This window comes from Myxocyprinus asiaticus, chromosome 16 (assembly GCF_019703515.2).
Source record: "Myxocyprinus asiaticus isolate MX2 ecotype Aquarium Trade chromosome 16, UBuf_Myxa_2, whole genome shotgun sequence".
Lineage (NCBI taxonomy): Eukaryota > Metazoa > Chordata > Actinopteri > Cypriniformes > Catostomidae > Myxocyprinus > Myxocyprinus asiaticus.
The window spans coordinates 24,724,438-24,740,899 of NC_059359.1; the positions used below are offsets into that span (position 1 = coordinate 24,724,438).

The 16,462-nt window shown below is 38.9% G+C and overlaps 1 protein-coding gene across 1 annotated transcript in view; it reads right to left on the reverse strand.

The window, feature by feature from the left end:
* Nucleotides 1-16,462, reverse strand: part of spaca6 (sperm acrosome associated 6) — a 58,952-nt gene that overhangs the window by 2,712 nt on the left and 39,778 nt on the right. The window contains exons 5-9 of the mRNA XM_051721017.1: nucleotides 16,233-16,310; nucleotides 14,712-14,812; nucleotides 12,682-12,838; nucleotides 12,383-12,563; nucleotides 10,546-10,652 (exon numbers count right to left, since the gene is read on the reverse strand). Coding sequence (XP_051576977.1) covers nucleotides 10,553-10,652; nucleotides 12,383-12,563; nucleotides 12,682-12,838; nucleotides 14,712-14,812; nucleotides 16,233-16,310 — 617 coding nt within the window. The 3' untranslated portion in view covers nucleotides 10,546-10,552. The remainder of the gene's footprint in view (nucleotides 1-10,545; nucleotides 10,653-12,382; nucleotides 12,564-12,681; nucleotides 12,839-14,711; nucleotides 14,813-16,232; nucleotides 16,311-16,462) is intronic.

A 16,462-nucleotide genomic window follows, 5' to 3' on the forward strand; every position in this document is an offset into this window, starting at 1 on the left:
CATTACTCGTGTCATGCACAAAGAAGATGTCCTAAATGACTTGCCAAAACTTTAGTTTGCTAATATTAAATCTGTGGAGTGGTTAAAAAATTAGTTTTAATGACTTCAACCTAATGTATGTAAACTTCTGACTTCAACTGTATACAGTAAATGCAGTTTAGCATTTTGTGTGTTAATCCCATTATTTTAGAGGTTCAGCTATTAGATGCAGTGTACTTCAGACAATATCTATATATGCTAAAATAAACATGCAATATATTTTCTATATACAGTATGTTGAAAGGTAAATAGGGCAGCTGCAATTCTTGACTACAACAATGTGAAATGCTTACTGGCACACAGCACCTCTGCTTATGTCATGATTCTGTTATATGCAAAATATGATTCTGTCATATATTGTAGTTATGTTTGTTTTGTACAGAAATTCAGTGGAACATCTTCACTTTGCTTTTTTTCTCCAAAATATTGTCGCGAATCAGAGGCAGGACCCAAACGCAGAGTGTAAAAACCAAAAGAGGAGAACAGGTGTCACAGATGATCGGCTAACAAGGTGATCATGTAGCCAGGGCAACAGGGCTGGGATCACTGTGGCACCTGCAAAACAAAGGCTGTGTCTCGTTTGGAAGGATGTGTCCTTCGGATGATGCATTTTTCGGCCGCATACGTCATCGAGGATGTCTCATTTCAGAAAAGCGAGTAGGACACTTCGAATGCAGCCTTCGAATGCTACATTCTTTCACGGGAATTCGGAGGATGCATAAGGTATATCCATCGTGGGCACTCACAACCCACAATTCTTTGCTTCAACGAAAAAGTCTAAAAAAAATGGTGCCAATTTGCCCGTAAATATGATGTTCAAACGCAAGGAATGTTAATTCCCAAGTTGAAGAACCTCAGTAGATGGGTGCAGAGTATATAATATGTATCATTTAATTAATATATAATTAAAATAAAGTATTAGACTAAAAGTACTCCTGTAAAATCTATTTTCTTTTCTCTTTACATCTTTATAACTCTCCTAAAATATACCTCATACATTCCCTTCTAAAGGGGCTTTGTTCCCTTCTCACTCGAAGCGCTCGCGCTTGTTAAAGAGTGGCGTGCTGTCATAGCAACCATGTTATGTTCAGTTTCCATTTGTCCTACGAAGGCCGTCTTGTTTAAATGAGATTTATTTAAAGGAGGATGCTTGGTATACTGCAGCCTTCAAAGGACGCGTCCTACCTAACACGCAGCCTTCAAAACGAGACATAGCCAAAGAAAGAGAGAGAGACATAAGGCGGGGCATGACTGAAAGACATGTGGCAATACAGAAACAAAACAAACACATGTGCTCTCACAAGTCACAAACACCTGAATGGCACGAGCGCATATCGCCAAGACAATAGGCAACATGCGTTCATGCCAACCAACAGTTAAGACGAGAGAATGCACAGCAACACCAACAAGGCAATGCCATGCATTCTCACACTAAACAAAGCCTGAGCGTACATCGCGAGGCAAACACCACGCGATGCACGCAACAGGCGACGACATGACACAGGACACTTGTGCGAGAGTTTGGCCACAAATAAACCCGACACTTCAGACCAAAGTGACCGAACCTCAGCACAACATGAAGACAGATCGCGACCCGGGTGCGCAGTACAAAGCGAGTGCAACACGTGTCTGCGGTTACGAGAGAGGCGTCCACTTCCGTGTGGAGGGTGCCCTCGTCCTTGGGATGAGGATTGGAAGTCTTCCGAGGCACAGGCTGTGATAAATTCATCTCATTTCATGGCGAGCCTGATTGTCTTGAGAAGACTCCCACCCACACCCCCATCTGGGACACAAGATTTAATGGGTTCAGTCAGACCTGCCCTAAAAAGCTCAGTAAGGCAGGCCTGATTGTATCCCATACCCGAAGACAGTGACAAAAACTCTAAGGCATACCCCCACACGGACTTGTCCTCTTGCTGTAGCCTGCACAGCCTCTTGACACGCTCTGCACGCAGGCGAGCAGGAGAACCAGGCTTTGTAAAAAAAAATCATCTCTGCTGGGTCCATTTTGGCCAGTTCATTCTGTCACGAATCAGAGGCAGGACCCAAATGCAGAGTGTAAAAACCAAAAGGGTTTATTAATTCAAATAAATGTGTCTTACAAGACACAGACACTGGAATGTCACAAGTGCATATCGCCTAGACAATAGGCAACACGCGCTCATGCCAACCAACAGATAAGATGAGAGAATGCATGGCAACGCTAACAAGGCAATGCCATGCATTCTCACACTAGACAAATCCTGAGCGTACATCGCGAGGCAAACACCACATGATGCACACAACAAGCGACGACATGTAACATGACACCTGTGTGAGAGTTCAGCCACAAATAAACCCGACACCTCAGACCAAAGTGACCGAACATCAGCACAACATGAAGACAGCTCGTGACCCGGGCACGCAGCACAAAGCGAGCGCAACGCGCGTCCGCAGTCGCGAGAGACAGACACAGATTATTGACGCGAGTGCATCCAGCCAAGGTGACATAAGCGCAATGCACTCACACCAATACAAGACAAAACATGGAACATGAGTGTCCGAATCACGACACCAAAACCTAACCAGACAGAGAAGTCAGGATCCAGATACCATGCTCTGGACATGAGACACGAGACCGACCGAAGAGCGCACAGCAGGGAAACTACAACTGAAGCCATGCGCTCACACAAAGACAGAAGACAAAACACAGACATAGAACAATGATGTCACGATCCTGTCACACAAAAACCCAGACTGACAGAGTGACAGGACCGTGACAAATATATATACATGTATATATATTTTTTACAAGTGAAATTCCAGGAATGGATCTGCCCTGTATGATTCTTACTTATTCAACACTGTGAGGTCAACAAAGCGGTCACAACTTACATCATCCAGTGATTTTCCAACTAGTGGTTTCCGTTTTGTTTAATCATGTCTTATTTTTTGTGTTATTGATATATAATGACACATTAGTTCATACTCTCATCATGATAACACTTGGCACAAATGAAGAAACCTCTGTCTGTTACTTACAGTAAACTCATGGCAGAAACTATGCCTTGTAATCAACAAATGTTCGCAATTATTCAGATCCTGCCCACCCAGTCTCTTGTTCCCTCCCTGCGTCAGAGGGGCTACAGAACTTGACCGCACATCTGGGAATGATTCAAGAGGAAACAGAATTCTGTGACTAAGAGTTGTGTTGTATAGGGCTCTTGCAGTCTGTTCAGTCTCATTTCATTACTGTTTCACTTCACACACTGCACCAGTAATGCCACAACAAAGCAACCATACCACAATAGCAACTAGAACTTCCCGCTTATGACTCTAAATCTGAATCATCTTCATTGATAAAAGTAACGCCATCATCACTGTAACCACCACCATTCACTGATTTTCACGTAAAGACCAGGGCTTATTGTCATACTTTCTCAGGTTAAGTTTACCTCCTGACTACAAAGAAGCCATAGAACATTTCCATCGTTACTGCCCAGTGCGGAATATAGGAAATACAGTTTATTGAACACACTTTGACCTTTTGTGACAACATGCCCCAATAACAACTATGTGGGGTCAGTTGTCATTATTGTTGAACCTGCCTACACAGCCTGTAATAGGACTTTCGGCAATATTTAAAAAGTAAAACAATTATACAACTCAAAACAATTATTGTAATGTAATGTAAACAACAAGAATGTAAACAGTTGCATGCAAAAATGCCAAGCCATTGTTCTGAGCAACAAATATTGTAATTAATACAATTGATTAATTTCTAACACGTGACTACTTGCAAACTTTGCACTTTGAGAGCTATTTTTCAATTAAATCTTTATATAGGAGACTCTTACCTGAATGTATGTTGTAACTCTTGTTTACATAACAACAAAAATATGATGATATTGAAATTCTAGTTTTGAGTAGTTAATTCACAAAAAATTCTAATTCTAATTTAATAGGGTTTTGAGCTAGTGTTTGAAAACCACCATACACAACCACTGCTAGAGAAAACACATTTGTGAATTGGACTTTTTGACCTTGTATATCTGGGCAACATTCTATATTTTTATACAGGGTTGGGAGGGTTACTTTTAAAATGTATTTCACTACAGATTACAGAATACATTCTGTAAAATGTCATTTGTAAAATACTCCGTTAGATTATTCAAGGTCAGTAACGTAATCTAAATACTTTGGATTACTTCTTCAGTACTGGTAGATTTTTTCACATGTTTTGACTATATATAAAAAAAAATTAAAAAAATCTGCCATTACAGTAAGACAAAATTCACATGTTAAAAATACATTCTCTGAAAAAAGCCTAAATATCTTATGCAGTGTTGCTTCTAAAACATGATAAATCAAATCAATCTTGTTTTAAGGATTTTTAGATATTTTTTACAGAAAAACAAAACAAAATTCTCAACAAGAATAAGATTTTTGCCCTAATATCAAAGCTCTTACTAGAGAAAACAAATTATGACCTAACTTGGATTTTCTTTTTTTTTCTTTTTATCCCCTTTCTCCCCAATTTAGAATGCCCAATTCCCACTACTTAGTAGGTCCTCGTGGTGGCACGGTTACTCACCTCAATCCAGGTGGCGGAGGACAAGTCTCAGTTGCCTCCACTTCTGAGACAGTCAGTCCGCACATCTTATCATGTGGCTCATTGTGCGTGACACTGCGGAGACTCCAAGCATGTGGAGGCTCATGCTACTTTCATCCACGCACAAATTACCACGTGCCCCATTGAGAGCGAGAACCACTAATCGTGACCACGAGGAGGTTACCCCATGTGACTCTACCCTCCATAGCAACCGAGCCAATTTGGTTGCTTAAGAGACCTGGCTGGAGTCACTCAGCACACCCTGGATTCGAACTCGCACACCCTGGATTTGGCCCCCGAACTTGGATTTTCTTGATAAAAAAATATGATTGTGCCCGGTAACAGGTGCATGTAAAATGGCTAGAAATAGCATTTTAGCTTAGCATAAAGCTAAATGTTCACATGACTATTTTCACAAGGTTTATTTTTATTTTGGCTGCTTCAAACATACTTCAAACTTACTCCTCTCCTATTCTGTCTGCTCGTATGAATGTAACACATCTTAAGAAAGTGTTTCACCGCTATACAAATGCTCTTTATTTTGCATAATTTATATGGATATATGTTTTCCAACTGAATAGACTAAATATTAAATGAATCAAATGATAATAAAATGCAAAGTAATATTTTCAGTAATCAAAATACTTTCTGATTTTAACTGTATTCTGATTACCAGTGTTTGAAACTGTAACTGTAGTGGAATACAGTTACTAATATTATGTATTTTAAATAAATACGTAATCCCATTACATGTATTCTGTTACTCCCCAACCCTGTTTTATAGTATGTTGTTACTTACTGGATTGTCAAAATAATTTTGTTTATAGATGGTTGGTCTGTTATTACAGGATTCATACCTTAAAATGTAAGAGATTTTACTTTTACATCAACAGTTCCAATGCAGTAGATGAAATATTCTCTAATTTTCCTTAGTCTTTACTTTGGAAATAAAAGTTGTTAAATAAAGAACTGAAGACAAGTTATTTTTCCAAGATACATCTAAGAGTTTGGGAAACTCTTCCCATAATAAACAATGATTATTATTATTATTATTATTATTATTATTATTATTTTTGCAGTTTCAGGACTTTGTAATCCATCAAGGGTAAAGATAAAAGACAAGAACATATAGCCCAAGAACAAACAGAATAAAATGTTATTCTGCATCTAAAGATCATTACAGTTGATTTACAGTTGAGACTTTGCCTGCCAGTACTGTAGGACTGTCTGTAGTATGTGTCTTTAAGTTGTGATTCCACTTTTTTTAACAAGCCGTGAATTAAGGAGCACTTCTTTAAATTCTGCACGTTTACTGCTCAGACATGAAAAATCCAGAGGCACAGGCAGAAGTTGCTTCTTTGAATTAAAATAACCTATTTTCCACTTTCCATTTCCATGACATAGCTTTCTATTTTTGGTGTTTTCGCTAAACAGTCATGACCTCACTCAACAGTTGTAGGATGTCTTCTTATCTCAGGAGTAGATATGGTAAGGAGATGTCAAAAGAAATGAAAAGCAGAAATAAGACCAATTTTAATGGTCAAAAAAGGTCACCCCCCCAAAACATTTCTTGTTTAGATGTATGAAAAAATTATATTGGGTCTTTAAATCTTTGACCAGGCATTGTGATTAAATTCTCAGCTTTTAGATACACATTGTTCTTGCAGATATTATGGAAAATTGACGTACAATACAATCAGATTTTTCCGTGCCTAGATTGGGCTTCTTGTGTTGTTGGGACAACAGCAGCAAAACACTGAGTAAAGACTATAAAAGGAGTTACGCCTTGAGTCATTTCTGGCTATTTTTAGTAGCATACAGGAGGCTTTATAACTTGAGGTAGTGGTACAGACTCCCTCACACACTCAGACTGCCTGCTTCTCCTATGTTCTTCTGGTCTCATTTCTAATTTTGCTGTAGTTTGTTGCCTAAAAAGCCATTCAAATACATATTATTAGTATATTATTAAGTTGCTGTGACAAAGTCAATGTGCATGTTATTCTACAAACTTGGTTTAAGGTTTTTTCAAAATCTCTGAACCGAGACCAACGTTTTTTTACACAAACTCAAGCTAGCTACATCCACTAAACCTGTTACAGACCCTTAGACTGTTCTGGAATAATGTGCTATGACTTTTCTAACTGATTGAACTTAATATTTTCACACAGCGAGCGATCAAAAATGGGTAAAATTCCATGTACTTATGGTACATTCACATCATGTCAGAATTACTGTAGTTATGTAGATTCTACTCAGAGCTATTCACATCCTCAGACCTTATTTGTTATTGGTTTCTATGGCAGCACACATAATGACAAAATGACTTTCTTGTTAATAACAGCAAAATTTTCATCACTACATGAATTATTAACTAACCTCGATATGCTCTCGCAAAATGTTTAAGGAAAAATAAATGCTCCAGGCATCAATGGCATAATAAAGAAATGGCACATCACACAGAAATATGGGTTCACCTTCAACTGTTGAGGCCACTGCCATATTGGTTCTTTTTACATGACGTCATGATTGTCAAGTCGAAGCTTTCATAGAATACATCTTTTAATTACAAGTTCTACGAAGACATGAATGCATTTTACAATTCGGAATCTCGTAAATACGGTAATTCTGACATGACGTGAATGCACCATTACATTGACGAAGTGTTCCTTATTAAGCTCCCCTCATGTTCAGTCCAGTGTTGAATTGTTTGTTATTCTTGTTATGCTTTGTCATGTGTTTCTCCAGTTGATCGGTTCCTGTGCCTGTTTTTTCCTCCAGTCTTATTCTGAGTTTTTATTTGCCAGTGTTTTAGTTCTGTCGGCTTTTCTCCATTGTGAGATTTTTGGTTTGTACTTTGTTTGTTTATTTAATAAAGCCCTTTTCATTGCCTCCCTGCATTTGGGTCCCACCTTGCTCTCTGTAACAGAATGATTCAACCAAATTGGAACCAGCAGAGGCAATGGGAATTTTTTTTATCCAGCCCCAGCCTGAAAAGAATCGGTCTCTCAAGGCACCGCCCAGCACAACAACGCTCTGGTCAGCTCCCAGAACGATCAAGGTTTTGGCCAGTGAGCCCCACATGTAGTGCTTTGATGAGACCCAGTTAAAACAACTCTTTATTTCAGGCTTGGACAATCCACTCAGTACGGAGGTGCTGGGCGAGATTTTCGTTTGACCTTTTTGAGATCTGGTGGACCATGTCTGCTTTCTTGCAGAAGTGGACATCCTGCTGCAGAGATGGAACGCCAGACCCAAGAACCCCTCTCAGCTGTGCCCTGTTCCTCCCTGGGCACTTCTCGGGCTTCACGTCACTGTGGGAGGAGGAAGCCTGCTGGTGACCACCATGAGGCGGAGGAGCCCGCTGGTGACCGCCAGGAGGTGGTGGGGCTCGCTGGTGACTGCCAGGAGGCGGTGGGGCTCGCTACTAACCGCCAGGAGCCGGTGGGGAACGCGACTGACCCCCAGGAGGTGGAGCAGCCCTCTGCTGTCCAACAGGAGGAGGAGGAGCCTTCTGCTGACTGCCAGGAGGTGGCGGCTGTTCCTGTAACCACCTGCCAGGAGGCAGAGTTCATTCCTGTTGCCGCTGGCCATGAGGCAGCGGCCATTCCCGCAGCAGTGTTTCTAACCGTCTAGAAGAGGAGGAGGAAAATGCCCCACATTTCCCAGTTACTGCCACGAAGGCCATTCCCCAGCTGTTGCCAGTGCTCATGGCCACAGAGGCCGTTCCCCAGCCGCTGCCAGTGCTCACAGCCATGGAGGCCATTCCCCAGTTGCTGCCAGTGCTCCCGACCATGGTGACCACACAGTCTGTCCAGTTCCCCGTGATCAACAACCAGTCTGTCCAGTTCCCTGAAGTTGTCGACAAGCTGGTCCAGTTCCCTGAGGCTGTCGATGAGCCGGTCCAGTTCCCCATGGCTGACAACCAGGCCATCCAGTCTCCTGACCTCAGTCCAGCAGCTGCCGCCCAGTCTCCTGACCCCTGTCCATCGGCTGCCACCTAGTCTTACGACTCCTGGCCAGTGGCCACCTCCCTGCCCAACCTCATCCCTGTCTTACCTGACCTCATCCCTGTCTTCCCTAACCTCAACCCCTATCCTAGGTGCCCAGACCACATCCCTGTCAAGAGGTTGCCTGAACTCTCCCCTGTGGCTGCTGCCAACCCTGAACATTCTCCTGTGGTCACCGCCTACCCTGACCTCTTCCCTGCGGCCGTTCCTGACCTCTACCCAGCAGTTGCAACCCTTTCTGCCCAGTCCTTAGTGTCTGCTGCACAGTCGGCCCTGTCCCCTGGACTTCCTACCCAGTCTGACCAGTCTCTAGCGGCCGGTGCCCTGTTGACACTGCTCCCTTCCTGGAGCCTTTCCCTCAGCCGCCGGACCCTGCTCCCTTCCTGGAGCTGCCTCCTCGGCTGCCAGACCCTGGCCCATTCTGGAGGTCTCTGTCCTGGTCGTTGGGCCCTGAGTCCTTCTTGAGGCCTCCTCCCAGGCCACTAGACCTTACCCCCTCCCTCAGGCCTTCTCCTTGCCCCACTGGACCTTACTCCTTCCCTCAAACCTTCACCCTGATCGTCGGACCCTGAGTCCTTCCTGAGGCCTCCTCCCAGGCCGCCAGACCCTACCCCTTTCCTTGACCCTCTTCTGAGGCCTCCAGACCCTGCCTCTAACTTAGTTCCACCCCTTGGTTTCCCTCTCCCTCCCTCCCTTGGCGGGTTCTGTCTGCTGCACCCTGGTCTATGTTTCCTGCCCTGTCCTAGTCTATTTTTGTGTCTGTGTTTGGTCTAGTTTTGTATTTGATGTTTCAAGTATCAGTGTCAGGATCCTGTCATTTTGTCAGTCATATTTATTGTGGTGACAAGAGCCTGACACTCATGTTCTGTGTCTGTGTTGAGCACATGGCTCAGTGTTATTCTCCTGGCAACGTGCTCTATCTGTCTTTGTCTCTGTGTGGGTACACGGCTTCGGTTTTGGTTTCCTTGCCATGCGCTCTTTGGCCTGTTTATGTTTCATGTTTAGATCATGGTGTCTGGATCCTGACTCTCCTGTCTAGGTTGGTTTCATTTCTGGTGTCAGCATCCGGACACCCATGCTCCATGTCTTGTCTTTTGTCCCAATCTCCCTCCCTGGTCAGTCCCTCTTGTGTTGGTTTTGTCTGTTGTGGATGTCAGGAGGCATCCGTAATGGGGAGGGATACTGTCACAGTTTGGCTTGACTGTGCCTCTCCTGACTGTCTTTCTGTCTCGTCTGAGTGTTTTCTTGTGTTGGTTTGTCTCTCACTCCCTCTTGTGTCTTGCAGGTGCCACAAGGAGAACACCAGCTCAGTTAATCAGACAACAGCTTGTTCTCCAATTAATCATCAGCGGCGGCACCTGCTCCCTGTCAACCCTTTCCTTCTTAAGCTCCCCTCATGTTCAGTCTGGTGTTGAATCGTTTGTTATTCTTGTTGTGCTTTGTCGTGTGTTTCTCCAGTTGATCGGTTCCTGTATCTGTTTTTTAACTCCAGTCTTATTCTGAGTTTTTCTTTGCCATTGTTTTAGTTCTGTCGGTTTTTCTCCATTATGAGATTTTTTTGGTTTTCACTTTGTTTGTTTATTTAATAATGTCCTTTTCATTGCCTCCCTGCGTTTGGGTCCTGCCTTGCTCTCTGTGACAATTTATGCGTATTTATAGGTATGTGTTATGTATGTATGTATATACATGCATTTATATGTATATATATATATAATTTATTTATTATTAATTTATTTTTAGTATGTGTTTCCTTCAGACAAGGCTGTGTCAAGTCAACATAAAAGTTTGTTTTGACAAATTTTACCTTTCTAAATTTAAATAATTTGGTTGTGATTCTAATGAGAATGGTCTTTAATGGTAAAAACAAACCTTTGCTTTAATATTTTATTTGTATTCTCACGTGGATACCTCAGGTTTAGCAGTGAATCACATATTTCTTCTTTTCCATGTATTTTTTGTCTTGGTCTGGAACAGAATCATTGGTCCCGCTTTTATAGGACAACCAATACAGCACCCTATGGACAAGAAGAGACAATCAAAATATAAACAAACAAATAAACAAACCAACCATCAAACCAATAAATTAAAATAAATAAAATATTAAAATATAGCCTTATTCACTGAGAATCTGTCACTTCATTTTCCATTATACACAGACAAAATCAATGCACAAATGGCTTACTTATAGTTGCCTCTCCATATTAAGTTGGGATATGAGAAACAATTTTAACAAAATATTTTTTACACACATCTTTTAATACATTTTGAGACTAGGGCTGCAACTAACGATTATTTTGATAATCGATAAATCTAACGATTAATAGAATGATTATTCGACTATTCGGCGATTATTACAACGATTCCTTAGCTCTTAACCGATTATTCAGCTTGTGACCCAACTTAAAAGGTTGTATTAAATGTGCTTACAAACAATAAAGAGGACAAAATCATCTTTTAAAAATACCTCTAAATGACATTCTCTGAATTAAAGGGAAAAAATATTTTTTATTAAGTTTAATTCAGTAAAGAAATTCACTGCAAAAAATCCTATTCTTATCAATTATTTTTGTCTTGTTTTCTATTTAAAATTGTCAAAAAATATACATTTACTTGAGATGCAACATATAAGATATTTAGACTTGCTTTAAGAGAATGTACTGTATCTTAATGTAAGTGTATTTTCTATATAAGTGTATTTTTTCACTTGGTTATACTTCTGCGAGTTCAGTAAAAACATATACTTATATACTTATATATATAAAATATACTTATATTCAAGATCTATTCTCTAATAGCGAGTCTAAATATCTTATATGCTGCTTCTCAGGTCAATGCATCTTTTTTTAAAGGATTTTTAGATATTTTAAAATATTTGTATTTTTAATATTATATTCAACATTCTCAGATAACAATTTTTCTTCTGCAGTATAGCTGCTATAGAAAATGTATGTCGTTTTAAAGGATATTTATATTGGAAAACAAGCCGAAACAAAAACAACTCAAAAACAAATTTTGCTGCAGTGCATAATGGGGCGAAGACTACCCTCTCTCACCTTTTTGTTCTCTTCAATCCTAATTTAACTCACAAATAACAAACTCCCTCTTATTAATAAAGCTGCGTATAGCCAATTTTCTTCATGATAAGAAATGCACAGTGACACATATATTATTATTCAATAAGTCGCGAGTCATCATGTTATAATCTAGCTGCAGCAAGCGCGCCTGAGGGAAGAGCGTCCCTGCGACAGAGTGTGCATCAGACCGCACAGAGAAATGCCAGTAAATATAACTGCATTTAAGATGTTAAGCCGGGGTGTTTCCTTTAAAGATGCTCGACATGCAAGTTTTGCATCAGCGGAGCAGCAGCTCAGGCTCCACTTATTCCACAACGAGTGTGCTTCTGTATTTACTTATTTTGTATTTTTGCATTAGAATTCCCTCATACTTTGCGATCTACATCACATGAAGATGTTAACACCTGAAACTGGAAAGTTTAGAGTGCATCTGGACTGTGAGCTGTGTAATTATTCCTCTCCTCAGTCAGGCGCGAACTGCAGTGCTACTCTCGCATGTCATCATTAGAGTTTAATGTGATCTCATGTTATGTTAAATGAGATCATACGACTATTTGACAATGACAATTTTGTTCACAATTTTTTATTGTCGATGTTGTTGATAACATCGACTAATCGTTTCAGCCCTATTTGAGACACACTGAAATGTAACCATTTAAACATTCATTTACCCTAGACTAAGGAAGATCAGCAGGAGCATTGCAGCCAGACAGGTGGTAAGAAAGTCAGTGCTGGGCAGCAACAAGGTGACTGGAACAGTAGGGGACAGTGGAGAAAATTGTCCTCCTGGGAGCAGAGCCTGTTCAAAGACATCTTGAAGCTCTGCTTGACCTAACTGCACCAGAGGGACCACTAAGTTGACAACCAGAAAGAAAGATAGACATTTAGTTTTAAAGGCATCCCTGTATGTGTTTAAATAACAGCAACAGTAGTTGAATATCATTCTTTTTTCATGGACATGAGTGCTCACCAGTGAGGTAGTAGTAGATACGGATGAGCGAGTGCTCCTGAGAAAAAATTTCACACTGGTAAGTGCCTGAATGCTCCATTCGAGCAGAAGGGATGAAGTAAAGAGGATCCATGCCAACCGTGACTTCTTTGAACTGATCTATCAACATTGTTTTCTCCTGTACATGAAGTACAAAGGGAGTAGTAAGTAAAGACTTAAATACTCAGATCCTTAAAGTATTGTCGGTAACACTATACAATAAGGTTCTATTCGTTAACATTAGTTAAGGCATTCCGTATAATGACCTTACAATGCGCAATAGATTTTTAAAGCATTCATTAATCTTGGTTAATTAAAATTTTGTATAACTATACCATTGCTCATTGTTTGTTCATAATGCTTTAACTAATGTCAGCATTATCAACTATCATGTTATAGTGTATTAGTATATGCAGAAATTAATATTAACCATAATAAATGCTGTAAAAATATTGTTTCCTTGTTCACTCATGTTATCTTTTGCATTATGTTAACTAATGTGAATGTCTACAACCTTATTGTAAAGTGTCCCAGGAATGTTCCAGGTTCAATACAAGTTAAAATCAATAGACAGCATTTGTGGCATAATGTTGATTACCACAAAAATTATTTCGAATTGTCTGTTGTAAATATATTATGTATATATATATATATATATATATATATATATATATATATATATATATATATATATATATAAAACAGTTACAGTAAGGGACTTCCAATGGAAGTGAAAAGGGCCAGTCTATAAATGTTAAAATATACACATAGAAATGTATATCTAATTGTAATATTAGATATAACTTTACACAGATAAGATTAGTAAATTATTTTATCACACTAAAATCATGTTAACACATAATGTTTACTTCTTTTGACTATACTTTTATGACAGTGTGCATTTTATTGTTTATGGACTGGCGCCATTAAAGGAATATTCTGGGTTCAATACAAGTTAGCTCAATTGACAGCATTTGTGTCATAATGTTGATTACCACCAAAAATCATTTCGAATCATCCCTCCATTTCTTTAAAAAAAAGCGAAGGGAAAAATCGAAGTTACAGTGCAGTAAACAGTAATGGCAGGGGGTCTGTACTTGAAGGTGAATGGGGCCAATTTTTGGAGGGTTTAAAGGCAGAAATGTGAAGCTTATAATTGTATAAAAGCACTTACATTAATTCTGTTAAAACTCATGTATTATTTGAGCTGTAGTCGTTGAAAATGTAATTTTTACAGTAATTTTAAGGTTTGTTGACATTACATCATCATGGCAAATAAGATGTAAAATTGGCTTTACACAGAAAAGGTTAGTTAGGGATTTTATAACACTAAAATCATGTTAACACGCATATTGTTTATGTCTTATGGCTATAATTTTGAAATAATGTGTATTTTAATGTTCACTTAAATTGTAATTGTCTCACTGTAAACCAGATTTTTATTTTTTATGTAAAGGAGGGGCAAGTCAAAATACATTTTTGTGGTAATCAATATTATGCCTCATATGCTGTTGATTAAGCTTAACTTGTATTGAACCCGGAATATTCCTTTAACTTCCATTGTAAGTGCCTTACTGTAATCACAACTTTTTTCTTCTTTTTTAATAAATCAAGTATGATATGAGTTGAAAAATGTTTTTGTGGAAAACAATATTATGCCACAAATCATTTTAATTGAGCTTAACTTGTATTGAAACCAGAACATTCCTTTAACATATTGTTACATTCATTAAGCAATAATTCCTTCAAACTTATGAAATTAATTCATTGCTTCAACATATTTAAAACAATTTATTTTAAAATCAGTTACTTATTATTACACTTACTCATTGGTCATTTGATCCTTTGTCATGTGAACAACTTCATCAACTATTCGTTGTTTGAAATGTATTTGTATGCAATCTACAGTATATATGCATAACCTATGCATGTTTGACTTTGTACCAATCCCTGCCAAAATTCAAGCATGTATAATTTACAGAGTAAAATCTGTTGCCCTAACTTCTTCTCACCATTGCATATCTCCAGACTATCTTTACATCTTTGGGCAAGTGGAACGGGACCTCACACCACATCTGAGTCCTGTTGTTCTCCTCTACTTTGATTTCCTTCACTGTGAAAGCACATATATCCAGGGTTGGGGAGTAACGGAATACAAGTAATGGGAATACATATTTAAAATACAAAATATAAGTAACTGTATTCCACTACAGTTACAATTTAAATCATTGGTATTTAGAATACAGTTACATTCAAAAAGTATTTTGATTACTGAAGAGATTACTTTGCATTTTATTGTCATTTGTTTCATTTAATATTTAGTCCTTTCAGATGGAACATTTTATACATATAAATGATGTGATCCAAAGTGCATTTGAACAGCGGTAAAACACTTTCTTATGATGTGTTACATTCATACGAGCAGACAGAGAAATACGTTTGAAGTAAGTTTGGAGCAGAAGAAATAGAAATAAACCTTGTGTAGATTGTCAGCTTTATGCTAAGCTAAAATGCTATTTCTAGCCATTTTACATGCGCACATTACCAGGCACGATCATGTTTTTTTATCAAGAAAATTCACGTTGGATCATAATTTCTTTTTTTCTAGTAAGACCTTTGATATTAGGGAAAAAATTATATTCTTGATAATAATTTTTGTATTGTTTTCCTGTAAAAATATCTAAAAATCATTAAAACAAGATCAATTTGATTGATCTTGTTTTAGAAACAACACTGCATAAGATATTTAGGTTTTTCAGAGAATGTATTTTTAACATGTGTATTTTGTCTTACTGTACTGGCTGAGTTTTTATAGTCAAAACAAGTGAAAAAAATCTACCAGTGCTGAAGAAGTAATCCAAAGTATTTAGAATACGTTACTGACCTTGAATAATCCAACGAAATACGTTACAAATTACATTTTACAGCATGTATTTGGTAATCTGTAGTGGAATACATTTCAAAAGTAACCCTCCCAACCCTGCATATATCCCACATTATTACACACACACACACACACACCACACACACACACACACACACGCACAGCAATACACTAGACGCAAATCTATAACACTTCACCTTGCAATTGAAAGCCTTTTGTCAACAGAAGAACAGGGGCAGCACAGTCTGCCTACCATTCCCCTAATTATAATATTAAACATAGCCTCTGGGGAAAGCAGTAAAGGAAACGATACACTGAGCAGTAATTGTAACTCTTCTGAGTGGAAATGAATACCACAGTGTGTGGGAGGGGGCCTGCCAACTTAGGTGACCCACAGGTCTCGCTGTGCAAAATTTTATTATGTGTGAAAGTGTGTCAAAGCCTAGGGTTTAGTTTAACTACCTTTCCTTGCTCTGAAGTACATTTAGTAGAGTTAAAAGCTACAAATAGATGTGCTGTGTAAATGCAGTTATGTAATTACAGAGCCAGTTCTGTCAGGGTGAGTTATAACATATCCATCATGTCAAGTGAACTAGGTGAGGGGGTGGGCTGCATAGAATGACATATCATTGTAGACTGAACAACTCACCGGGGCAATCAAGCGGGAACTCACAAGAGTCAAACTGACAGGTCATGCAGTTATAAACAGCTCCTTGCGCCTGGAAACCTAAACAATACATTTTATCCCATTTATGTGAGAATACATTTTTTACAATCATATGTACTTTAAAACAATGTAATCAGATTTAAAAACAGATCAAGGTTAAAAGTAGATCAAGGACATAACCAAATATTCAGGATCGGGGGGACCAAATGTAA